The sequence below is a fragment of the Mesoplodon densirostris genome, chromosome 2 (assembly GCF_025265405.1).
Source record: "Mesoplodon densirostris isolate mMesDen1 chromosome 2, mMesDen1 primary haplotype, whole genome shotgun sequence".
NCBI lineage: Eukaryota > Metazoa > Chordata > Mammalia > Artiodactyla > Ziphiidae > Mesoplodon > Mesoplodon densirostris.
The window spans coordinates 23,408,100-23,434,704 of NC_082662.1; the positions used below are offsets into that span (position 1 = coordinate 23,408,100).

Sequence of the window (26,605 nt, forward strand, 5' to 3'; positions counted from 1 at the left end):
ACTCACCCAACTCTGTAGATCCACAATCACAGAAGAAAGCTTTACTGGTAACATCTTAGGAGGGAAAATAAAGAACACTCGATCAGGAGGCAAGAAAGCTATGGATAAATCCCTCCCAAATACAGAAATATTAGCAATCACTATACCAACTGCCCAGTTTCACATACAGCCTCCCTTTAAGCCTAAGATTATCCCATTTTACAGGGGAAGAGGCAACAAGTTCCAAGAGAATTCAACCTTGTTTGAAACTAGCCCACATGCTATATAAGCAGACACCATGGGCACAGCTTCAGTACTACTATTCCTCCTCTTACGACCACCAAGACCAAGGTTCAGATCTGATGGGAAAGGGAACCGGAGGGTCAGGCTGTCTTCAACATCCAACTTTACCTTATTCTAAAGCATGGCTCCAGCAACAAGCTGGTATTTTCAGATACTTCAGTATCAGGCACTGCCAGTAAAAGCTGGGGGCAACCTGCAGAAAAAAAGTGTGGAAGCTCTAAATCAAAAAGTTGATCCATACACAGAAGTTGACTTTTTTGATGGAAACATATGGACTCAGGTGGAAGGCTTGCAGCCCAGGTCCTGAGGTACTATAGGAAAGGCGAGTGGCAGCTGCAGGTATTACGCTGACCTGTGCTGTCAAAGTCTCTCCAAGTTGCTCTTGCATGCAGTTGGAGATCCCATGGCCACAACAAGCCATAGCCCTTGGAGACATGCTGTACTGATCCACTAGGTAGCTCCCAAATCACGTCTCTACAGAAAACCTACCAGGTCCCGAGGCTGCTGTGTTCCATCACTGTCATTACCCGAGTCTTCACTCACCAGAAAGGTCAACTTCAGTCATCCTGGAATCTTCAATCTGGCACAGCTAAAAGGAGAACACAGTTGTCCTGAATGATCTTAATTGTTCCCTTCATTTGGTCTTCAGAACTACGGTTTGTGACTAGCGTTTGGTCCTAAGTACTGATGCCATAAGCTTTTCAGGGCAATGACCCAAAGCACGACCAAGATCTGCACCACCTGCCACAGGATTTTCCCAGTACAGATATCTAACCCACCCCCATCTACCCCTCCATGCTGGTTCTTGGCCTCTGCAAGCTACTTCTCAAAAACCTTATTCTGGGGCCTCCCTGGTGGCGCAAGTGGTTGAGAGTCCGCCTGCCGATGCAGGGGATACGGGTTCGTGCCCCGGTCTGGGAGGATCCCATATGCCGCGGAGCGGCTGGGCCCATGAGCCATGGCCGCTGGGCCTGCGCATCCGGAGCCTGTGCTCCGCAACGGGAGAGACCACAACAGTGAGAGGCCCACATACCGCAAAAAGAAAAAAAAAAAAAAAAAAAACCTTATTCTGTTAACTCTGTATGCATGACCTCATCAGTGGAACATTTCTGCTGGCCTCTGGAAATGTGTCAACTCTAATAACGGTCTCTGGCTATACCTGAGAAATGGCAGGTACAATGGGAGCTGTCTTTTCCTGAAATGTTGCAGATCAGTTACAGCAAACAGAACAGCGACCGTCAAGGAAAACTGTCACTCTGGGCTCCTTTTTGACCACAGCAGCTATGTGGAAGCAGCTGCAGCTTCGATAAGGGCCACAGGGTAATCCAGATCACAGGGCAGGCCCAACACTGTGCAGCCCTCAGACTCACCTAAATCCTGTGCATCAGGACTTATCACCAATTCATCTACTGGGACACTCTGGAGCCTAAAAGAAAGAACAAACATCCTATAGGTCCCAATCACCACTTTGTTTTACTATGTGCCAGTGTTTTGTCTCGTTTATCTTTACTGGACCATTTTATCATCCCCATTTTTTATACGACTTAGACAAGTTACTTACCGAAAGTTGTCTATCAATGGAAAAAGTGACAAAGCTGGGATTCAAAATAGTATCTGAATGACTAAAGCCCGTCCTCCAGAAAACCTTGTCCTTATACCCACCATGGTGACTTCCTTAACAGGTGCTGTGCCGCCAGATAGTTTAGATGAAGGCACGGAAGTCACTTGCCCAAGATCACCGAGAAGCTAGCTGTCACAGGCATATTCAAGGTCTGGCTGACCCCATCACGTGGTCTCCCCCCAAATTAAGCCACTTCAGTCCCAGAACTGCCGTGCACCCGGCGGCCTGCCCGCGTTACTCACCCGTCACACCGGAGCACAAGGCCCTGCGGGCCGAGGCGGGAGCAGGGCGCGGCCCTCACAGGGTCCGGCTCCTTTCACTGCGCATGCGGCCAACGTGGCCTTCCGGACCTCGATCCGACCAGGTCGGCAGGCCAGGGTCCTCCGTACTACGCTCAACATCCCGCAGCCTCAGGAAGCAGCTCCGGCGAGTGCGGCGCCGGTGGCGCCGAGGCTAAGGCCGGGTACGGCGGAGGATGGGCGTGGACCATAGCAGAGAACCCGAAGAACCAACTGAACAAGGACGCGATAACCGGGAAAAAGGGTAGCTGCGCGCCGAGAAGGGGTTTATATAGGCCCCGCCCCTCGCGGCCGCGCCTGACAGTTGGAGCTGCGCGCCGCGCAGACTCTGGGAGTTGTAGTTCTTTCGCCGCCAGCGCGGGCCGCGTGTCTGGCTCCCAGCCCCAAGCGCGTGCGGGGCGAGACTCTTTTCACTCACATGGAGAAACCTTGTGGTTCCTTCCGGACCGGAAGAGGTTCCTCCACCTTCCTTAAGCATTCAGTGAATGTCCAATACCGGGGACTGGGCTCACAGATACCGCTGTGCCATCTGGAGTTCAGTCCGGGGAAGACCTTCAACATCGGGAAGTTAACCGTTAACCCTGTGAGCTGAGAAAGGGCTGCGTTCAGACCGCCGTGGGCACGTGGAGGAGCAGCGACTGAGTTGATTTCGGGGAGGAGCTCTGTGAGGTCTTCTCGGAGAGGGATCTTGGGGAAGGCTTCCTTCCCAAAAGTAAGAGGCGACTGATTACAGTACTCATGAGATGAATGCATTATTTGTTCAAGCCTCATCTCTTCCGCTGATAGATAAAAAATTTTATTGAGTGCTTGCTAAGTACACTGTGCTCCATTATCTCAGCTAGTTTTCATTAACCCTGTGTGTGGGTATTATAATTATGCCTTTTTCACACATAAGGAAACTGAGGAATGGATCACACAGCTAGCAAGCGAGATAAGGACTGGAATGCGGAAGTCCACCTCAAACAGCACACTCATAATCACTGTGCCATGTGCACGTTTTGTCCATAGAATGAATAAGCGTCAATATAAAAACCAGTAGTAACTGTCAAGAATTAAGCACCTATTCTGTGCTTAATCTATTCATCAGTTTTCATCCTTACATACACTTTAAAAAGTTTTTATCCTTACTTACACTTTAAGAAGTGTTACTATTATTCCCGTTTTGTGGAGAAGGCGACAGACTGTATGAGGGTTAAGAAACTTTCTGATGACTTCCAAATGTGTTTCTTTAGCTCCGCTTTTCTTCTGAGCTCCAGACTTGATATCCTGCTGCTTCCGTGACATCTACACTTGGATGGCTATCTATTAATAGGCTTCTCAGAACACAGTCTTGCCTCCTCTAGACCTGCTTTTCCCCATCTCAGTAAGTCCTTAGGGTGACCCAGGACCCCTCTTCTAACATCCCACTTCCAATGCATCAGCAAATCCTGCGTTCACCTTTAAGATGCGTCTGACTATTTCTGGACTTCCCTGGTGGTCCAGTGGTTAAGAATCCGCCTGCCAATGCAGAGGACACTGGTTTGGGAGGATCCCACATGCCGCGGAGCAACTAAGCCCGTGAGCCACAACTACTGAGCCAGCGTGCCACAACTACTGAAGCCCGCGTGCCTAGAGCCCGAGCTCCGAAACAAGTGAAGCCACTGAAATGAGAAGCCTGCGCACTGCAATGAAGAGTAGCCCCCGCTCACGGCAACTAGAGAAAGCCTGCGCACAGTAACAAAGACCCAACACAGCCATAAATAAATAAATAAATGGGGAAAAAATGAAACTGTAAGTCTCTAAAATAATGAGACTAAGGCTCATTTAGCTCTTATATTTAGATCTATGATACATTTTGAGTTAATTTATGTGTATCATGTGAGGCAGGAATCAAGGTTTGTTTGGTTTTTTATTTATTGCATATTGCCTATCTAATTGTTCCACCTTCAATTTTGTAAAAGATCATCTTTTTCCATCTAATTGCTTTGGCATCTTTGTTAAAAATCAGTTGACCATATGTGTAGGCCTGTTTCTGTATTCAGTACTATATTCTCCTGGTTACTGTAGCTTTTTACTTTGTTCTTCTTTTTCAAAATTGTTTTAGCTATTCAGTCCTTTGCATTTCCATATAAATTTTAGTATCAGCTGATTTAAATTTTTTTAAAGCCTACTGGGATTTGATTTGTATTGCATTGAATCTATAGATTAATTTGGGAAGAACTGACATCTTAACCATATTGAATCTTCTGTACAGATGGCTAATAGGCACATGAAAATAAGCTCAACATTACTGATTATTAGAGAAATGCAAATCAAAATAAGGTATCACCTCACACCAATCAGAATGGCCATCATTAAAAAGTCTAAAAATAACAAATGCTAGAGAGGGTGTGGAGAAAAGGGAAACCCCTACAGTGTTGGTGGGAATATAAGTTGGTGCAGCCACCATGGAAAACAGTATAGAGGTTCCTTAAAAAACTAGAGTTGCCACATGATCCAGCAATCCCACTCCTGGGCATATATCCAGAGAAAACTGTAATTTGAAAAGACACATGCACCCAATGTTCATAGGAGCACTATTTACAGTAGCCAAGATATGGAAGCAAGCTAAATGTCCATCAACAGATGAATGGATAAAGAAGATGTGGTCCAGGGACTTCCCTGGTGGCACAGTGGTTAAGAATCCGCCTGCCAATGCCGGGGACACAGGTTCGATCCCTGGTCTGGGAAGATCTCACATGCCGTGGAGCAACTAAGCCATGTGTCACAACTACTGAGCCTGCACTCTAGAGCCCTCAAGCCACAGTTTCTGAGCCCATGTGCTGCAACTACTGAAGCCCACGCACCTAGAGCCCGTGCTCCACAACAAGAGAAGCCACCACAATAAGCCGTGATCGCAACAAAGAGTAGCCCCGGCTCGCCGCAACTAGAGAAAACCTGCACACAGCCGAAATTAATTAATTAATTTTTAAAAAACTAAAAAAAAGATGTCCATATATACAATGGAATACTACTCAGCCATAAAGAATAAAATACTGCCATTGTGCAGTTTATTATGTATCAATTATATAATAAAGATGTAAGAAAAAAAAAAAGTAAGCAAGAGAAAATTCAGATCATGTAATTCACCTGTCTCCAAATCACTGACTTCTTAACACATTTGGAATAAAAGTTGAAGTCCCCATTATGGCCTCTGAAGTCCCCATTATGGCCTCTGAAGCCACAGATGATTGCGCTCATTGCTCACCACTTGCTCCCCATTCATTCAGCTCCCTCTCTCTGGCCTCTGTGCTCTTGGAGCATCCCTTGCCTGCTCCAACCTCAGGGCCTTCACTCTTGCTGTTCTTCCTGCCTGGATCTGTCCTCCCTGTATATCACAGACAACCACGCTGCTCACTCCCTCTCTTCCCCTGGTTTTCTGTTCAAATGTCACCTCCTCGGACCACCCTATTTTTTTTTTGAAGATTTTTTTTTAATGTGGACCATTTTTGAAGTCTTTATTGAACTGGTTACAATATTGCTTCTGTTTTATGATTTGGGTTTTTTTTTTTTTTCGCTGCAAGGACTGTGGGATCTTACCTCCCCAACCAGGGATCAAACCTGCGCCCCCTACATTGGAAGGCAAAGTCTTAACCACTGGACCACCAGGGAAATCCCCAGACCACCCTATTTTGATATAGCACCCTGCCACCCTTCAAGCTATGGCTTGTTACTTATAACACTTATTGCTCCCTGTCATCACATTTTATATGAGTTTATTTTCTGTCTTCCCCATTACAAGTGAGCTCTCCAAGAAAAGGAATTGTGTTTTTTTCCCCACTGCTGTATAAGTGCCAAGTATATAAAAGATGGCCAGCACTTATTGAAATAATTACTAAGTGAATGAATTAATGAATGAATAAAACTTGGCCAAGGCCACATAGCTAGTAAGCATCATTTGGAACTAAAACTAAGATCTGTCTAATGCAAATGTGCACCTGCTACGATACACAGTAACCCCAGAACTACCCTATGAGGTGGGTGCCATGATTTACCTCCCTTAGCAGAAGGGGAAGCAGGGTTGGAGAAGGGAAATGACTTGCCCCCTGCGTCACATAGGGAGTCCATGGCAAAGTCAGCTGATATCTGGATTCCAGCACCAGGTGCAGTCAGGGACAGGCACATGATCCCAGCCCACAGCAGGAACGTCTAGGAGAGGAAGTTCAAGGAGTCGTATGCTGACAGTGCACTGTGCCCACATGCTGACTGCAAAGGCTTCTGGGACGTCTGGGTTCAAACTGCCTTTCAAGCTGTTTCATGCCTCTGCCTTTGCCCAGCTGCCCCAGCATGGAGTGTGCTTCCTTCCTGACCTCCCCGGCTCCCACTTGTTCTTGGAGACCCAACTTCAGCTTCACTTTCTCCAAGAGGTCTTCTCTGACCCCGTAGCTCCCTCAGTCCAGCTCTGTTGTGGTATTTGAATGAATAAATGAGTGAATGAATGAACAAATAGCATTTATCCACCTTTATTCATTCATTCATTCAACCATAAATATTTACCAAGTTCTACTTTGTGCCAAGCACTGAGGATACAGCCACTGGTCCTTGTCCTCAAGAGTCCTGAGCCTAGAAGGGAGACAGACATCACAGTGGACAAAAGGGCCTGTGACCTCACTGGCCAGTGAAGTAGGGGTTAGTTACCCTTTGACGAGCAGAAGGGGAGTGTTCCTGGCAGAGGGCTGAGAAGAGGCAACATGTTCAGCATGGCTGGAGCCCCAGTGGTGGGTAAAGAAAGGCGGGGGTGGAATGGGGGGAGGAAGATCTGCACAGCCCTGATGCAAAAACTGTTTTTCCAGCTGAACAGAGCAAGGTGATAAGGATATCCCGATGGAAGAATCAGTGGGGCAGGTGGGAGTGGGGCAGACCCTCCTGGTTTGGGCGGAGATGGCAGGGCGGGTTCCTTCCCCAATACACATACCCTAGCTGATGCCTCCCCCTCCTGGAGGTGGAGGCAAGCAGAGACTTGGGACCCTTCAGGCTAGTGCAGGTGACCAAAAGCCAGGATTACTAGGAGACCTAACAAAATGGCTTCTCACGGATGTGTTTAGAGTTAGCCACAAGAAAACCTGGGCCTTCCCAGGTCCCCAAACTGTCCAGGCAGAAACAGACTTGGCAGCTAGTCTGTCTTCCATGCTGAGTGATCTTGGGCTGGTTACTTAACTTCTCTGAGCCTCAGTTTTCTCATCTGTAAAAAACACTGGGCAGGGGGGTTTCCCTGGTGGCACAGTGGTTGAGAGTCCACCTACTGATGCAGGGGACACTTGTTCATGCCCCGGTCTGGGAAGATCCCATATGCCGCAGAACACTGGGCAGGGACTTCCCTGGTGGTCCAGTAGTTAAGAATCCACCTTCCAACGCAGGGGACATGGGTTCAATCCCTGGTCGGGGAATTAAGATCCCACATGCCGTGGGCAACTAAGCCTGCACACTCTAGAGCCGGTGCACTGCAACTAGAGAGAAGCCCGTGTGCCACAACGAAGACCCAATGCAGCCAAATAAATAAATAAATAAATATTAAACAACAACAACAGCAACACTGGACAGACTAACACCTACTCACAAGGTTGTGTAAGGAGGAAATGTGATGATACGATGGTTTGCATTAGTGAAAACTGCTTCCCACTGCCAGTTTGCCACAACAAGTTAAACTGGTAACATCCACCCACAGTGGGATAGTGGGATTAAACCAACAGACAAGCTGTTTGGGACCAACCAGAACTCCAGCCTTTATGTCCTGGGTGTCAAGAAGGCCAGACTGGAAAGAGTGGAGTACACCTTGAAGGCAGATGTACCTGCTTTACCCTTGCCCCTAATCCAAGTGGGACCTGACCACTCAGCCCTGGTCCTTTGGGAACTTGCTTTGCGGTCCCCTTTTGTGACATCAAGGGGTCATGAAGAGTGAGACAAATCTGGATGTGAGGCCCGGCCCTACTGTGACCTGAGACGAGCCACATATCTGAGCTTCAGTCTCCTCAGCTCTAAAATGAGCACACTCCGGCCTTCTCAAAGGGTTGCTGTCCCAGAGCATAAGGAACTGACCATCTCACCTCATTAATGCTAGCTGTCCAGTCCACAAGCAAACTGCACTCCCTCTGGAATTGCAGTGGTCTGTCTGCTGCCTGTGTGCGAGTCCCTCTCTGGGCCCTGGGGCCCTGCACAGGCAGGAGGGGAGGAAGCAGTGGGTGCTGTTGAACACTGACCCTGAACACTGAACGGGAGGCCCCAGGCCAGGGCCAGTGGGGCTCCAGGAAAGGGGCACCTGGGAGGGGGGGAAAGAGCACCTATAAACCAACTTTCTCCAGGGGTTTCTTCGGGTCCAGCAGCAGCAGGGGCCTGGCTGGGGGACTAATAGAGAGTGGGGCTGCAGAGAGAAGCCACCCAACGGATGAATACAGTGGACGCTCTGGCGCTGTGGCCAGTGCACGTTTGGTTATCGGTCCTCCCTAGTCCTTCTCCCCATATTATCTAGGTTAATCTCTTCATCCTTGAAGTAAGGGTTTTCATCTCCATTTTCCAGAGGAGGAAACTGAGGCTCGGAGCAAGGAAGTGACTTGTCCAGGTGTTTCCACCGGGCCCGGTGGTTTCCTCGGGGTCCGGCCCCACCGCCCCCCGGGTGCTGAAGACGCCCCAGGTTCTCCAGTCCCTGGTTTGGGTGGCTCAGCGGCCGCCCTGAGGCGGGGGCGGGGCCCTGCGACTGGGCGGGGGCGGGGCCGCATAGTTGGTGGCTGGGCCCCGGGAGGCCAGACGCCCGACATGGAGGCGGGGGGCTGCCGCTACCAGTTTCGGATCGCGCTGCTGGGGGACGCGGCCGTGGGCAAGACGTCGCTGCTGCGGCGCTATGTGGCGGGCGCGCCCGGGATCCCGGAACCCGAGCCGGAGCTCGAGTCGGTGCCCACGGTGGGCGTCGAGTTCTACAGCCGCACTCTGCAGCTGCCGGCCGGGCCGCGCGTGAAGCTGCAGCTCTGGGACACGGCGGGCCAAGAGCGCTTCAGGTGCGCGGTGGGTGGGAGGTGGGGCGGGGAGGGACGAGAAGGGGCTGGCGTGAGGGGCCTCTGGCTGGGGCGGGGTCAGTCCTGGTCCACCTGGGCATGGGGATCCCTCAGAGGGGTCAGCCTCAGTGGCCCAAGTAGAGATCTGGGGGTCTCTGCCCTGGGCCTGGGTCCTTCACTCTTGAGTCCTTCATCCTACACATAACAGCAGGTTGGGACTTCCCTGGCGGTCCAGTAGTTAAGAATCCGCCTTCCAACACAGGGGGCACGGGTTCGATCCCTGGTGGGGGAACTAAGATCCCACGTGACTCCTGGCGCGGCCAAACAAACCAAAAAAAACAAAAAACAAACAAACAGAAATAAAGACCTGGCGCCCGCCCTAGAGGGATGTTCGATATTGAAACTTGGAAGCATGAATGACCTGGGTGCCGAGAGAGCCCACAGGAGGGCAGAGAGGGAGGTGTAAAGGAGATGTGAAAGGAAGAGAGATTCATGTTGGCCATGAAGGATGTGTAGGAGTTTGCCAGGCAGAGAGTGGGGGAAAAAAGACCTGCGATCAGGAAAACATGAGGCTTCCTCCAGGAATGGAGGAATGGTCAGGAGTGTATGGGAATCAAACTGCTGACTAACTGGGGAGCACACAGTAACTTGGGAGAGACAGACACGGGGAAAGAGAAGCACAGGGCAGTGTGAAATGAGCTTTGTGGGTATGAGGCAGTCAGTGTATGGAGGGCGTGGTTCTGCATCGGGTGTCTTGAAGGTATAAGCCTCTCCCAACTTACTCCCTCCCGCCGTCAGGTGCATCACCAGGTCCTTTTACCGGAATTTGGTGGGTGTCCTGCTGGTCTTTGATGTGACAAACAGGAAGTCCTTTGAACACATCCAAGACTGGCACCAGGAGGTCATGGCCACTCAGGGCCCTGACAAGGCGATCTTCCTGCTGGTTGGCCACAAGAGTGACCTGCAGAACACCCGCTGTGTCTCGGCCCAGGAGGCAGGGGAGCTGGCTGCTTCCCTGGGCATAGCCTTCGTGGAGACCTCCGCCAAAAATAACTGCAACGTGGACCTGGCCTTCAACACCCTCACTGATGCCATCCAGCAGGCCCTGCAGCAGGGGGACATCAAACTGGAGGAGGACTGGGGGGGTGTCCGGCTCATCCATAACACCCAAATCCCCAGGCCCCCCAGCAGCACACAGCACCCGGGCCCATGCAAGTGTTGACTCTGGGAGGGAAAGGGTTAAAGCAGTGTGGACCTCATAAGTGCTGGTGAGATGGGGAGTGTTAGTATTTCTCTGGAGGGCATATGGCAGAATCTATCCTGAGAGTTAATATAAACAGTATCCTGGTACAGTCTTGTCTCCTGGATTTGGGGGTCTCAAGAGCTCAGCCCCTTTCTACTAGAAAGATCTAAGAGGCCAGGTGTGCAGCTTCCTGTCCTTGAGCCTGTTTCCTCCATGGTCAGAGGAACTCATAGAAGACCCCACCTCACAGGGGGTCGTGGGCACGAATGAGATAATGAATGGGCTACGCTCAGCCAGAGCCTCCCACACAATGAGAATCGAATGACAAGAACTGTCATCACCGCTCTTTCCCCCCTTGGCCGGGATGTGGCCATTTCTGGCAGCGTCCCTGGGCTCGGATGCTGAACCACTCAGCGTTTGGACGCTGCTGCACAGGCAAGGACAGGTGCGGGGAATTTCAGGCTGAGCCAGCCTTGGAGCCTCCTTATGTCCTCAGGTTTGGATGAGAAAGTGTGCCCTCAAACCCAGGTTGCTACCCAGTGCCCCTACTCCAAAGCCAGGGACTGGATCTGGATCTGAGAGGCAGGGATGAATATGAACAGCTCATCTGTTGGGCACATGGTGGACACTGTGATTAGCCACCAAGATCTCCCTTCAGGGCTGAAGAACCCATAGCCTCCTCCCCACTGCACCTCCCAGCTGCTGGGAGTGCTGCCTGGTGGTGGAGCTCAGTTTAATCTCTCTGGGAACTGCCCACCATCCGGGGCAGCCCACAATCCAGCGTCAATCTATTGGGTCTATTGGGGGACAGAGGCACTATTCAAAGGCCTGGCCCTCTTGTCTCAACTCTAGACAACTCTGAAGGAAAAACCCAGCTTCATCACTCTCCATGGGGTCATTTGAGGCCACTGTTACGACAACATCACAGCTAAATTCTCGTGCTCAATCCTTTCTTCCCTTCCTCCCTCAAGAATCCCCTCGTAAAAGTCTGCATGCTGAGTTCCCGCTCAGAATCTGCCTCCTGGGGAACTTAAGCTGCAGCAGAAACTGCTAGGCACAAAATGTCCAGCAGCAATGCAGGAAGGCTTTATGGAAGGAAGGATCTCAGCAGGTGTAGAGGGGGTATCTTGGGGGTGTCATTGTGCCAGCAGGCATGGGCAGGGCGTGGGCAGTTGCCACAGCAAAAAGAGCACAACCACTTAACTCACTTTGCGACCCGGGGCCAGTTACTCCACCTTCTTGAGTCTCAGATTCCCACTCAGTAACCGGTGTCTGCCTCCTCTTTTTAAAGCATCACTCATCCTTCTGACAGTCTTGCAAGGTCTGCTCGATTATCCTCATTTCGCAGATGAGAAAGCTTGGGCCAAGAGAGGGAAATGATTTGCTTTAGAGTACTTTATCATTCCTTCAAAAATGCTTTAAGGGCTTCCCTGGTGGCGCAGTGGTTAAGAGTCCACCTGCCGATGCAGGGGACACGGGTTCGTGCCCCGGTCCGGGAAGATCCCACATGCCGCGGAGCGGCTGGGCCCGTGAGCCATGGCTGCTGAGCCTGCGCGTCCGGAGCCTGTGCTCCGCAACGGGAGAGGCCACACCAGTGAGAGGCCCGCGTACTGAAAAAAAAGAAAAAAGAAAAAAATGCCCTCCTGAGGGCTGCCCACTGTTCAGAAGCAGGTGCCCTCTCTCCTGGGAGCAGGCCCCGCACCCAGTTTGCCATCACCGTCATGGTTCAGGCCCCGCGGTCTTTAGTGTAGATTGTGCCACCCCTCTTGAGGGTCTCAGGCCTGTAGGGTGTGATTTAGCATCCACATTGCCCCAGGGGATCTTTTTAAAATACAGATTTGACCTGCCTGCCCCCCTCCTAGAATCCTTCCCTGGCTCCCCATGCCCACGGGGTAAAATCCAAACCCTTTCCCCCCAGTCCAGTCTGATCTGGTCCTACAGCATCTCCACACACTTTGCCCAGGTTCCCAACCACCTGCAGCCCTGGGCTTTGCACATGCTGTTTCCTTTGCAGGGAAGGCCCCAACACTTTCCCCTCTCCCTGTATTATCTGATCTGCCTGCAACACTCAGAAAAATATCACCTCCTAACCATCGCATTATCCCAGCTGCCAAAAACAGGGCAAGTTTTGCGGTCAAAACTGGTTTTGAATCTCAGCTCTACTATGTACAGTTGTGGGACCCTGTGGAACTCACTTTATCTCTGTAAGCCTCAGTGGACTCATCTGTAAGTTGGGGATAATAATACCTAACTCAAAGGTTTTAGAAAGGATTAGATGACAAATCAAAGGCAGTACTTGTCACACACAGGAATTCACAAGATGGAAGTTCCCTTCTTCCCCTGAGGGTTTTACTATTAATCACTTTTAGGGAATAGAGACTACCAAAGTACACACTTTGGGGAAATAACAAGGATTCCAGACTCTAACAAAGCTCTTAAAAGATCCTGACCCCCTTCCAGAGATATGGGCTGGGCTCTGCTTTCTTACCAAGAGTGGAGTTCCTGAATCGTCCCTTCAGGTCTATCCCCAGGTTATTCTGAGCAAGCAAAGCTAGCTCTCCAAGGCAGCACCCTGGCCAAGTCCTCCAACCATAGCAGCATGGACAAGGTCAGGCTACCTGGCCTCCAAGGCTTTCCATAGGCTGCTTCCTCAGCCTGAAAACCTTGCAACCCAGGCTTGAATCCATCTCCTTTGCCCTTTAGAAGGAACAGAGCCAAAAGTCTGCCACCCATGGGACCCTTTCGGACAACCTTGCCTGCTCTGGGAGCCACTGAAACCTAGTGGAGGAAGAGGGAAGACCCATCCTACCCACACTGCACAGGCTGGAACGGAAGCAATCTAGGTGGGAACCCAGATCTATCCTCTGCCTCTGAGCCTCAGTCTCTTCATGGTAAAATAAGAATGAGTCCTACCTCACAGGTTTGTTAGAGGATTAAATATGACAACGTGTGTTAAGTGCCTAATAAATGTTAAGTTCCTTCTGCCGACAAGCCCCCTCTGTGTCTTTCATGTGCCCTTTCCGTGCCTGGAATGACCTTCCTCCATGTCTGTCAAAACTCTGTTCACCCTTCAAGGCTTAGTCCAGCCTAACATATCAGTTCCTTCTCTGAGCCTTCAGGGCACTAACTTGAGTTGGCTCTCTTTGCGGATTTCAGGCACTGTTGTACCTTTTTGCCCCACTAGAGGGTAGCTCTTCAAGGCCAGGGCTGATTCCCTTGGGGAGGCTGCCTTGGGCAGGGGAACACAGGGCTTTTTAATACCATTAGGGAAAATTTAAAACATAACCAAGAGTAAAGAAACTAACGCAGATGTAGAGAATGGACGTGTGGCCACCGGGGGTGGGATGTGTGGGGGGAAGGGTAGGGTGGGATGAACTGGGAGATTAGGCTTGACATAAATACGCTACCACGTGTAAAATAGCTAGCTAGTGGGAACCTGCTGTATAGCACAGGGAACTCAGCTTGGTGCTCTGTGATGACCTAGATGGGTGGGATGGGCGGGTGAGGGAGGTCCAAGAGTGAGGAGATATATGTATACATATAGCCGATTCACTTCACTGTACAGCAGAAACTAACACAACATTGTAAAGCAATTATACTCCAATTAAAAAAAAACTAGTATAAAGTAGTTTGAAGAACTTCTTGTACTCATAACTCAGCTTCAATAAATACCAGCAGGAATGGCCAATCTTGTTTCACTCTCCCTTCTCTTTATGAATGTTATTCTTAGGATCCTGGCCCTGGAGGGGGAACTGGTGCTTGGTCTGTGGTTGACAGGTGTGGGAGGATTTCTCTAGGGCCCCTTGCTGGGACATGTCCCATGGAAGTCCCAGTGTTGGGAGAGGCAAGCCTCACACTGCACAGCCCTCCCTCCTGTAGGTACAGACCTAGGGCTGGGACTCAAGCCAGCAGAGAGAAGGAAGGACATCCTCGCATATGGGGGCTGTGGCCTGCCACCCACGGTCTTTTGAGCTACACCTGGGGACCTCTCAGGATCGGTATAGGACCAGGGCCTCTATTTTGGGGAAGTCCTGCTTCTGTCTTGAAGGGACTCAGTTCTGCATGGTGGTTTCAAATGGCACTCTGTCCCGGAGGCTTCACTAAGCCTGGGTCTGGGCATATCCTGGGGAGCCTAGACCCAAAAGCCCCTGATTGCCTTTGGGTTCTGGCTCTACGTCTCTCACTGCAAGTCTGAGCCAGCCCCAGACCACGTGGTTTATGCTTCGGTTCTGGGCTCGCTTCTCCTCCTGGCTGGTCTCCTGCACCATATGGATCCTCTCTGGCAGTACCAGTTCCACATCCTCCTCCTAGGAGACCCAAATGTGGACAAACCATCCTTGCTGAGACACTACGTGGAGGGCATCTTTGTCGAGGGCGTCGCCCAGGCAGTGGCGGTGGACTTCTCAGTGCCCTTCATGGAGGCAGAGCCTGGGGGTCTAGCTGGCCAGGAAAGGTCACCACCCACCCCTGAGGGGGAGAGCCCACCCATCAGGAAGAGAAGGGGCATTGGTGGCCTTGACAAAGATGAACTCTGGACCAAGAGCACAGGTCTGAGTCCTGGCCTACCCTGTGACCACGGGCAGGCCACATGATCTCTCCAGACCTCGATATCCTTACCTGTAAAATAAGAGGCTACACTGGGTGACCCCGGGAGCCTTTCCTAACTACAGGGAACTGTGAGAGCTTAGTCCAGCTCTGTCCTCCTCCTCCTCCCTGCTTCACCTCATGCAAGAGGGACCCTCTCCAGGATGGCTTCCTCATCCCAGATGGCTTCTTCTGTGTCCTCAAAACTCACCCCCGCTTTTGTGACCACCTCCTACACCTGCCTTTTGGTTCATTCTTTCTCAGGAAAACCTCAAGCCTTATTCCTTTACCTTTAGTCCAAATTAACTGCAGCCAACTTCTTGGCTGGTCCCCCTCCTGCCTGCTTCCAATTCCACTGGCAGCCAGAGCAAGGTTTTTAACATGTAGATATAATCACGTCAATCCTCCGTCTAAAACTTTACTGGGGGCTTCCCTGGTGGCGCAGTGGTTGGGAGTCCGCCTGCCGATGCAGGGGACACGGGTTCGTGCCCCTATCCCGGAAGATCCCACATGCCGCGGAGCGGCTGGGCCCGCGAGCCATGGCCACGGAGCCTGTGTGTCCGGAGCCTGTGCTCCGCAACGGGAGAGGCCACAGCAGTGAGAAAAAACTTTACTGGCTCCCCATTACCTGTGCAGTGGTTTTCAAACGTTTTGTTTATATGCCTGCTTTTAGCATCAGAATCTTGTCAGATGGGATCTTTCTCACAGCCCTGAAATCCTCCACAATTAAAAGAGAGATTGCTGAGGCTGAAGAGAGGTGGGAAGCCCAGAGCCAGCCTGCTGGGCCTCCCACACTATGTACCACCTCCCCCCGCAAGACACACACATGGCGGCCTCCAAAGCATGAGCACTGGACCCCATCACTAGGCCTGAGGGCTGTCCACCCCCAAGCTTACTCTGCTCATCTCCGGCCATTCTCTCCTCATGTGGCACCTTGTGCTTTAGCCACAGTGATGCAGTGACTTCTTTACACCTCCGGACCTTTGCATGCACTGTCACTCCCACCTCTGTCCCCACAGGACTTGGTGAGATAGTTTAGAGCACAGTTAAGAGTGCAGGTTCTGGAGTCAGAGGGACTTGGTTGAAATCTCAGCACCATCACTACTACCTGTGTGAACTTTTTTTTAAACAAAGGCAACTTTTTCTTTTTTAAAATTAATTAATTTATTTATTTTTGGCTGCGTTGGGTCTCCGTTGCTGCGTGCGGGCTTTCTCTAGTTGTGGTGAGTGAGGTCTACTCTTTGTCGCGGTGCATGGGCTTCTCATTGCGGTGGCTTCTCTTGTTGCAGAGCACGGGCTCTAGGTGCGCAGGCTTCAGTAGTTGTGGCACGTGGGCTCAGTAGTTGTGGTGCACGGGCTTAGTTGCTCCACAGCATGTGGGATCTTCCCGGACCAGGGCTCGAACAGGAAAGAATCCACCTGCCTGGTTGGCAGGCAGATTCTTAACCACTGTGCCACCAGGGAAGTCCTACCTGTGTGATCTTGAGTAAATTACTTAAACTCTAAATTTTAGTTTCCTCATTGGAAAATGGGATTAAATGAGATATTGCAAATAAAGTGCTTGACAAACACTTGTTTCTTCAGGTCTGTTGGGAAAACAAGCTTATCCACAGAAGGTGCTTAGCATAAAACATGGCACCTAATAAGCACTCTTACCAAGACCCTCCCAACACTGGAGCACACGAATTCACCAGCCCTGCCACCCCTTGGGCTCCTCAGCATGTATTAAGTCCTACATGTGCTCAGACTGTGCTGGGCTCTGGGAATCAGGTGGGCCTGGTTACTTAGCAAGGTAGAGGGCGTTGTGCCCAGGACGAGGGGCTGAGCTGCCCCAGGCACTGAGTCAGAAGACTCCCCACAAATCACCAGGTGACACCCGCTCTCCAGTACCCCCACCTCCAGTAACCACTTAAACAGCTGTCGGATTTCCCCCTTCTCTCCATTTCATCACAAATACCTCAGTCCAGGCAACAACCTTCTCAGGAACCTCTGCTTCCACAAATGCCCTCTTCCCCCTCCACTGTCTGGCCAGAGTGAGCTTTTCAAAACATCAACCTGACCGATCATGCTTCTGCTTAAAACCCTTCAATGGCTCCTGCTACTTTTGGGTAAAGGCCACTCTTTGCTGGGGCCTACGAAAGACTCTGCAGGACCTGGCCCATCTTGCCTCATCACACAGCAGCGGGGCTGGCATATGTGCAGCTCTCTCTCCTTGAAAGTGATCCCCACGCCTTCCCCTGGGTTCCTCAAATTACAGCTCTACAGCTCAGACGCCCTCCCCCGCCCTGGGAGTCTCTTCTTTGCAGCCCTGGTCATGGAAGCAGTTTTCCTTTCACTCAGTGGCAGGTCGCTCCCTGTTTTCATTCATCATTGCAGGCCATGCCTGGCATGGGCAGGGGCAGAGCTTATGAATACTCGCTGAATGAACAAGCCTCTCGGTATACATACAGGACAAGAGGACTAGCTGGATGAAGCCATTCACCTGTCACGCAGCTGGTCAAGAACTGAGGTCTTCTGACGCTACCTAGCTCTTTCCATTAAACTGCCCTGATTTCCGTCCCCTTCTGTCCTCAGTGGAGGATTCAAAACTAATTCTGGATTCCTTCCTGGCTGCCGAGGCCAATGACTCGCTCCTACTGCAGGAACTTGGCAGGCCTTTTGCGGCTTGGTAATCACCAACAGAACATCATTTGAGAGTGTCCCCTAGCGGCATCGGGAGGTTCTGGAGAAAGCAAAACCCTCCAACATCCTCTTCCTGGTGGTAGGCCACAAGAGTGACCTGGTGGTTGAGGGAGAGGTGATGCCGGTGGGAGGGGAGAAGCGGGCTGCCTCTTGGGGCGCTCACTACGTTGAGAGCTCAGCCGAAAGCAAGGGTGACATCAGCACAGATTTCAAGCTGCTCACTCAAGAGATCTAAGAGCTGTGAAGAGAGGGGTCATGGAGCCAAACCCAGGGTGGGAGTGAAAAGCAGGGTCCCACCACAGACCAAACCTCAGGAGGCAGAGGCCCAAAGCACGGCAAGGTGGATGTATCCATGCTGGTGGCCCCTGGGTGGAACAGCTACACTCCCTGAAGCCCACGGAACACTCACAATCCACAAGGGCTCTGCCAGGAACATAATAGGATGATGCTAGGTACCACTGAAGGTCATGACCCTGAGGTCTCAAGGGGCCTGGTTTCCTCTGCACGATGGTAAAAATACTAGGATCAGGGACACCAACAACTAAGAACAGAGAGAAACTTGCACAGAAAGGCCTTTCCCCTAGTCTACTGCCATCCTTTCTTAGAGTCAAGGATGAACTCCAGAAGTTCCAGAAGAGCAGGTCAAAAAAGGATTTCCCCAAATCAGGATGGCTCTTCAGGTTGGCGCTCATGAGAGAAGGTCACCCTGCTCAATTCTTATGGCAGACAATCTGGACTAAAAGTCCTACTGATGGTAAGGCCTTCCTTGGAGTAAAATAATGGAAAAGTTCCTGGGTTTTTTCCTCCATCACAGAAATGAATAATGGTGCTGCCATCTGCTGACTAGAGAGCTACATCCAGCCTTGCTTACCCTCCTCTGGCATTTCAAAGGCTGTAAGCCATGAACCCTGTGTCTTTCGATTAATAACTTCTTTATTCTGGAAAAGCAAATGAAAGTCATATTCATATAAACACTGACATTACAAAGTACAGGGAAAAGGGGGAGGGAAAAGGAAACAAATACCTCTACAAATCCTGCTAATACTCTCTCACCAAACAAGACCATAATGCTTTTCCCCAATTCAATCACTTATATAATAAACCACAAATAAAATCTTCTCTGGAAGATACACTGCTCCTCTTTGAGATGGCAGGAAAAAGGGACCGGAAGTTGGGGTAGGAGGCTTTATTCTTTTGGCAGATCCTCTCAGTCATTATAGATATTGCTGCACTGTTAATAAAAAATATATGCTTCTCTGTAAAGCATTAAAAAAAAAAATCCAAGGATGAGATGGCTGAGGTCTCAGCTCAAGTATCTCCAAATACATTGTTGTCCATTCCCTGACCTTTCCGTGTGTTATTTCTTGGTTGTTTTCCGGATCAATGCCATTCTCTGAAAGGAGAGAGAAATAAGCAATTACACAGGTTAGAGTCAGGAACTTTCCAGGACATCCATGTGTGGCTACCAGGTAGCATGGTCTGCACCACAGGCTGGACTCCTCAGGAACCTACAGGCACAGGGAAACTCAGCAGTTCCTTCTAACTCAAGCACAGTCTGTGGGGCCCTAAGACAAGTTTCCACAGGCCAGTGGACCCATTTCATTGACCAAAAGACCCCAAAAGCCCTATACTAGCAGGATGGCAAAAACAGTTAAAAGCAGGTGACAGCTCCTGCCTTTTGGGGATTTAAGGGACAGGCCATCAAAACATGTGCTTTCTAGGCTTACCTCCTTCCCCTAATCTCCTTCTCTGATGATGGAAAAAATAAGGAAGAAGGGGGGTTCCCTGGTGGCACAGTGGTTGAGAATCTGCCTGCCAATGCAGGGGACACGGGTTTGAGCCCGGGTCTGGGAAGATCCCACATGCTGCGGAGCAACTAGGCCCGTGTGCCACAACTACTGAGCCTGGGCATCTGGAGCCTGTGCTCCGCAACAAGAGAGGCCACGACAGTGAGAGGCCCGTGCACCGCGATGAAGAGTGGCCCCTGCTCGCTGCAACTAGAGAAAGGCCTCGCAGAGAAACGAAGACCCAACACAGCCAAAAATAAATAAATAAATAAATAAATAAAAATTTTTAAAAAAATAAATAAATAAGGAAGAGGGCTCTGTTTTGAGCCTGTTGCCAACATGTAAAGGGAGCTGACATTCCTCACTTGATAGCCTGCAAGGAAGGAAACTGACCCTAACAATTTCCACCATAACCCATCAGGGAAACATTCAGATCATGGGTTTCAAATCTTACTATTACCAGTCACTGGCCAAATGAATGACTTGCTTTGCTCACCCTTTTTGACTAAGAGATTGTTTGAACATTATGATATTGGTTGATTGATAAATAAATAAATAGGGCTGAAAAGTGGTAATTTGAGAGCAGAGCCAAATGACCGTCTATTGCCTGGAGGGACCTCCTTCTGAACAACATTGCAGTCCTTCGATTCCGGCTATTGGCGGTCTCCTTGTAGGGCTTCCTCTATGAGCTCTGTAAACATACCCACTCCAGAGATCCCAGGCTATGGAAAAGCGAGGTACACTCAGCCAGAACTGCCTGACTGTGGCCATCAAGCTCGGAAAAAGACCACTTTTCAAGTCGGAGTAGCCAGTTAAATTAAGACTTGTCAAATGGAGGCCAACATTGCTATGAGACTGACCAACGACTGGGATAGCTTGTTCCCTAGCAGACGTGGAGACAGGTTCTCTTACTGACCCCTCAGTTCTGCAGTAAGAGGGACGGAGAACAAAGGTTAAGCTGGGGCAGAGGCCAGACGCCTGGCAGAGAAGCCTGGGTGCTACCTCCTAGCACAAGTACAGCGTATTTCTGCTTTCCTTAAACTGCCCTCTAGTCGGAGGGCCCTAGATGATGTTCAAATCAGAAACAATGAAGGAAGATTTCTTTAAAGAGATGTGGAGGGGGCGAGTTCCATACAGGTTAGAAGAACCTAGAATCGACAGCTTTAAGTGTCACCCATTAGAGTTGAGAGAAAAAACTGAGACCCCCTATGGGAACAACAAAGCACCTAGGAAAAATCTGGCTGATCTCCCGTGCAGCCCCGCTGCCTTTTGCCCTCTCTGACATTTGGGGGAAATGACAACCACAGTGACGGTATCTGTGTGCATTCTCTCTGAGACACAGCTCAAGGGATCAGCTGTGGCTGGCCCGAAACTCTGAAGCCTTCTCACCTGTTTGTGAGCTTCTGTGGTGCAAGCTTTTTTGTAGGGTCGTATTTCTTCAGAGCCAAACCCTGGGATCCACATGTTCCACTGGCGTTCTGTAAGGAAGAAGCCCACACAGAGATAAGGGGACCAGGAAGGCAGTGTCAAGGTGCAGTGTGACCCTCAGACAAGGGTCAGGGAGGACTAATCTGGGCAATCAACTGTACCAATTAACAGTAACTCTGCAGAGGGGCTCTATGGGACACAAATGGGGGAATCACATATGGTGCCTCCAAGGTTTTAAAGGACACTATTTGACCTTCTTGCAAAGAAATAAGAGGTAAATGAGTCAAAACTTTGAGTGCGGAGCCCTAAGGTTTCCATGCAGCTTTTCAGGAAAGGAAAGTTATTTGTTTCTTCAATAAAAAGCTATTTGTTTCTTCTGTCTTACCCCTATGCTCAAGGTAACCCCTCTCAAACCAAAAGGAGGAGTAGGAACAGAAAGGCATTCTTTGCAATCTGGAGTTAAGAGCCAAGCCCCAGTTCTGCTGCTTCACTGTGGAGCAATATGACCTTGGTCTCAGTTTCTTCACCTTTTATATGGTAGTAACAACAGAAATAACCACCTGATAGGATGGTTGAGAGGCTTCAATGGCATAATGCAATCCCAGAGCCTGGGATAAATACACAGAGATACAGATACAGACAGAGGTATGTCCACGCCACAGCTCCATGTCCTTGTGCCACTGGATATGACCATCCCTGTAAGACTGTCACTACAAGTTATCAGAGGGCAGAGATTTGGTTTTTCCACTTTTTCAGTAACTGGCATAGCCACATGGCCCCCTAAATCCACATATAAAAGTGTCCTGGACTTCCCTAGTGGCACAGTGGTTAAGAATCCACCTGCCAATGCAGGGGACACAGGTTCGAGCCCTGGTCCGGGAAGATCCCACATGCCACGGAGCAACTAAGCCCACGCGCCACAACCACTGAGCCTGCGCTCTAGAGCCCACGAGCCTCAACTAGTAAGCCCACATGCCACAACTACTGAAGCCCACACGTCTACAGCCCGTGCTCCGCAACAAGAGAAGCCACCGCAATGAGAAGCCTGCGCACCGCAACGAAGAGTAGCCCCCACTCGCCGCAACTAGAGAATGCCCATACACAACAACGAAGACCCAACACAGCCCAAAAAAAAAAAAAAAAGGGTACTGCACTTTAAGTACATCCAATATATATAAAAAAAAATTATACTTACACAAGATTATTTAGGGAATAAATCTCTACTCAAAAGGAATTACATGGGGACTCCTTTATCATGCTCCCCTAGAGCACTGAAAACATTTGTTTTGCAAATTTGATTTGCCCCAGACAGGCACTTACTTAAAATCAAATTGAATATTAGTGGTTTTATAGTTATACTTTGTGTCTAATGCATAGCAAATATTGTGTGAATGAATGATTCATGGTTGGTTCTAGAATAATTTTATATACAGCTCTCTTCCAATATTTCTTTGAAAATAAAAATGAAACTTTCTGCTAATAATAAGTTGTTGTCAGTACTTGAAAGTGACACTAAGATTATTCTCTGGGAATTACACTTTACAATCAACACAAAGTGGATCAGGATATGGATATGCAAAGTCGCTTTAAAGAGAGTAGCTACCAGGCATGAATACAAACATGTTAAGTACATGTAACTATATATTTAAATAAGTGTGTACAGTTGACCTTTGAACAAGGCAGGGGTCAGGGGCGCCAACCCTCCCTGCACTTGAAAATCTGCGTATAACTTATAGTCAGCCCTCCAACCATGCTGTTCCTCCATAAATGCAGTTCCTCCATATTCACAGATTTAACCAACCGTGGATTAGGTAGTACTGCAGAATTTACTACTGAAAAAAATCACCAATAAGTGGACCATGTGCAGTTCAAACTCATGTTGTTCAAGGGTTAACTGTATTTATATTTTATATAATATTAATAGAATAGCAACAACATTTAGTGAATAAAATGTGTAATAAAATGGCTGGGACAAAGCAGCATTGTGCAAAGCATTCTATGTTCATTATCTCATTTAACTTTCACATTTATGAAGAAAGATCCTGTCTCAAAAATACACATATTGAATATACTGAAGATACATTCTTGCAAGGAACCATTATGTGCATAATTGACTCAGTAATTCTGTACCATGTAAAGTAATCAAATGATCTTCACTTCAGACAAATCAAATGGAACATATGTCAGGTGTAATCACAATATAAATATTCATGCACTGTATAGCATTTATGGTAATATATATGGTAACATATGCGTATGTGTAATATGTGTATATTTACATATACATGTTTATAATAAATTCTGATTAAAATATATTGTGGGGACTTCCCTAGTAGTCCAGTGGTTAAGACTCTGCACTCCCAATGCAGGGGGCCCGGGTTCAATCCCTGGTCAGGGAACTAGATCCCACATGCCACAACTCAGAGCCTGAATGCCGCAACAAAAAGATACTGCACGCTGCAACTAAGACCCAGCACAGACAAATAAATAAATAAATATTTTAAAAAAAGAAATGTTATTAAAAAATATATATATATTGTGGAAATGCAAAAAAAAAATATATATATATATATACATATTGAACACATATTCAAGTAAAATAGGTTAGGAGATACATAAGTTAATCAGTTTAGTAACCCTGAACATTTACATTCAATTAAACCTAAAGATAATGAACTAGTATGAATATATACTCTACAAATAAATATGCTTAATGCAAAAAAAAAAAAAAACAGAAATAAAGAAAGGCCATGTCAATCAGAAGGGGAGGTTATTCAACTATTCAAGTATAGAAAATAGCCGGGTCAGAAGCAAACACTGGCAGTGCCCATCCCAGCCCATCCAAAAGAGAGCCATCAAGAGCTTACAGCCTCGGGACTTCCCTGGTGGGGCAGTGGTTAAGAATCCACCTGCCAATGTGGGTGACACGAGTTCGAGCCCTGGTCCGGGAAGATCCCACATGCCGCGGAGCAACTAAGCCCGTGCGCCACAACTGCTGAGCCTGCGCTCTAGAGCCTGCAAGCCACAAGTACTGAGCCCATGTGCCACAACTACTGAAGCCCACACACCTAGAGCCCGTGCTCCCCAATGAGAGAAGCCACCGCAATGAGAAGCCTGTGCATCACAACGAAGAGTAGCCCCCGCTCGCCGCAACTAGAGAACGCCCGTGCGCAGCAACAAAAACCCAACACTGCCAAAAATAAATAAATAATAAAATAAATAAATTAAAAAAAAAAGAGTTTACAGCCTCGCCCCCAAGCTTATCCTTGCTGGGCGTGGGGCAGGGAAGTTGTGGGCAGCAGGCCTAGATGGTTAACACCAGGTTCCCTAATTCCCCAAACCCTGATGCCGGGCCTCCAAACAACCTTCTGATTATGATTCAGGTTCCATCAGGCCCACTACAGAAGCTATTCTGGTCATGCAGACTTTTGAGTATCCATGTCTGTGATAATTCTTACCCTTAATGAAAAAACTGATATTCCAATTTTATTTTCAACAATTAAAATACAGAATATTTTTAGGGCTTCCCTGGTGGCGCAGTGGTTGAGAGTCCGCCTGCTGATTCAGGGGACGTGGGTTCGTGTCCCGGTCCGGGAGGATCCCACGTGCTGCAGAGCAGCTGGGCCCGTGAGCCATGGCCGCTGAGCCTGCGCGTCCGGAGCCTGTGCTCCGCAACAGGGGAGGCCACAGCAGTGAGAGGCCCGCGTACCGCAAAAAAAAAAAAAAAAAAGTGGAGTCTGTATTCCCTCCCCTTGAACCTGGACAGGTCTTTGTGATTGCCTCAAAGAACAGGATTCAGCAGAAGTAATGCTGTGTGACTTCGGAGACTGAGTTACCAAAGGTCACGCTGTTTCTGCCAAATGATTATGGGACACTTGTTCTGGGAGCCCGCAGCTGCCATGCAGAAGTCCAGCTATCCTGGGACTGCATATGAGGAGAGCAGGTAGAGAAACCACAGAGACAGACAGAGAGAGACTTGTGGAGTCCCTGCTTTTTGAGTGTTCCAGGCCAGGCATCAGATGTGGACATGATGAAGCTCTGTTACAGGTTAAACTGTGTCCTTCAGAAAGGTGTATTGAAGCCCTAACCCCGAGTACTTCAGAATGTACTAGAAATAGGGTTGTTGGCAGACATAAGTAGTTAAGATGAGGTCATACTGGAGGAGGGTAGGCCCTTAATACAGCATGACTGGTGTCCTGTGAGAAGAGGCACAGACACAGAGGGGAGAAGCCCACGTGAAGACCGAGACACAGGCTGGAGTGATGCAGCTACAAGCCAGAGAATGCCAAGGATTGCTGGCCACCACCAGAAGCTAGGAAGCAGCAAGGGAGGATTCTTCAACAGAGACACTGGAGAGAGCTTAGCCGTGTTCTTCTGGCTTCCAGAACTAAGAGAATAAATCTGTGTTTTTGTTTTCTTGTTTTTTTTTTTTTTTAATAAATTTATTTATTTATTTATTTTTTGGCTGCATTAGGTCTTCGCTGCTGCACACGGGCTTTCTCTAGTTGCGGTGAGCGGGGGCTACTCTTCATTGCGGCGCGTGGGCTTCATCATTGCAGTGGTTTCTCTTGTTGCAGAGCACGGGTCCTAGGCGCACGGGTTTCAGTAGTTGTGGCATGTGGGCTCAGCAGTTGTGGCACACGGGTTTAGTTGCTCCATGGCATGTGGGATCTTCCCGGACCAGGGATTGAACCCACGTCCCCACCATTGGCAGGCGGATTCTCAACCACTGCACCACCAGGGAAGCCCCCAGTCTGTGTTGCTTTAAGCTATCTAGTTTGTGGTACCGTTACGGCAGCCCTAGGAGACTAATACGCCTTCCTTCAAAACACTCTCAGCCCCAGCCACCACCTGACTTCAATCACATGAGAGATCCTTAGCAAAGCTGCCCAGCTAAGCCCAGTCCACCCCCAGGCCCATGAGCAAAACGAACAACTGTTACTGTTTTAAGCCCTGTTTGTTACACAATAATAAATAATTGAAATAGCTGTCTTTTGCTATTAATACCAGCAATGTTAACCAGAAGTGTGTTATTTATTCCACCTCCACTACCAGCGCCTCCCGGAGCAGTATCTCCCTGACACTGGGAAGGAAGCCTTTCAGCCATGGGCTGATCTGCACTCAATCCCTTAATATCTTCTGCCTCATTCCCTTGGCCTGACTGTCTTTGTAGTCACGGACTGTCCCCTTTCTTTTGATCACACTGCAACCAATGCAGGGGGGTAGCTTATTCATTTCCAAGTGATTACAATTATCAGTGTTAGATGAGTATCTCCCAGAAAAACCCAAGCTCAAATTTAGTGTCTATTAAGTAGAACAGCAGAATACAAAATTATATGTACATTATGGATATAACGTTCTTGAGAAAAATACATCAATAAGCTAAAAACTGGAAGGAAAATACCATTATATGTATGATAGAGATCTAATAGCTACATTTACTAAGCTCCTACTTTGTGCCAGTCACTTTACGAAGATAACCCATAATCCTCACAACGACCCTGTAAGGAGGGTATTATGATCCCTGCTATACAAATGAGGAAACCAGCTCTAAGAGAAAGTAAGTAGGAAGGATAAGGTGGTACAGTTAGAAAGTGACACATCCAATGCCAGGGTTCATTCCCCCTACCATGCATGGATTTCTCTTTCCTGTGTAATGCTACTATTGCATGAAT

At 49.0% G+C, this 26,605-nt stretch overlaps 2 protein-coding genes and 3 non-coding genes across 6 annotated transcripts in view; 1 reads left to right on the forward strand and 4 right to left on the reverse strand.

Annotated features, from left to right (window-relative positions):
• Positions 1-236: 236 nt before the first annotated feature.
• LOC132484796 (small nucleolar RNA SNORA61) lies at positions 237-363 on the reverse strand. The gene has a single exon (XR_009531345.1). It is a non-coding gene; the product is annotated as a small nucleolar RNA SNORA61 (small nucleolar RNA).
• A 228-nt stretch (positions 364-591) lies between these two features.
• On the reverse strand, positions 592-722 carry LOC132484788 (small nucleolar RNA SNORA44). Its single transcript, XR_009531337.1, has one exon. It is a non-coding gene; the product is annotated as a small nucleolar RNA SNORA44 (small nucleolar RNA).
• Positions 723-1,465: 743 nt separating this feature from the next.
• LOC132484771 (small nucleolar RNA SNORA16B/SNORA16A family) lies at positions 1,466-1,600 on the reverse strand. Its single transcript, XR_009531321.1, has one exon. It is a non-coding gene; the product is annotated as a small nucleolar RNA SNORA16B/SNORA16A family (small nucleolar RNA).
• Positions 1,601-8,970: 7,370 nt separating this feature from the next.
• On the forward strand, positions 8,971-10,532 carry RAB42 (RAB42, member RAS oncogene family). Its single transcript, XM_060081575.1, has 2 exons — positions 8,971-9,209; positions 10,005-10,532. The coding sequence occupies exons 1-2, from the start codon at positions 8,971-8,973 to the stop codon at positions 10,426-10,428; spliced, it is 663 nt and encodes a 220-aa protein (XP_059937558.1). The 3' UTR covers positions 10,429-10,532.
• Positions 10,533-18,628: 8,096 nt separating this feature from the next.
• Positions 18,629-26,605, reverse strand: part of TAF12 (TATA-box binding protein associated factor 12) — a 28,625-nt gene continuing 20,648 nt past the window's right edge. For both annotated transcript variants that reach the window (XM_060081586.1, XM_060081589.1), the window contains exons 5-6: positions 20,892-20,980; positions 18,629-19,108 (exon numbers count right to left, since the gene is read on the reverse strand). In XM_060081586.1, coding sequence (XP_059937569.1) covers positions 19,073-19,108; positions 20,892-20,980 — 125 coding nt within the window. In that variant the 3' untranslated portion in view covers positions 18,629-19,072. The remainder of the gene's footprint in view (positions 19,109-20,891; positions 20,981-26,605) is intronic.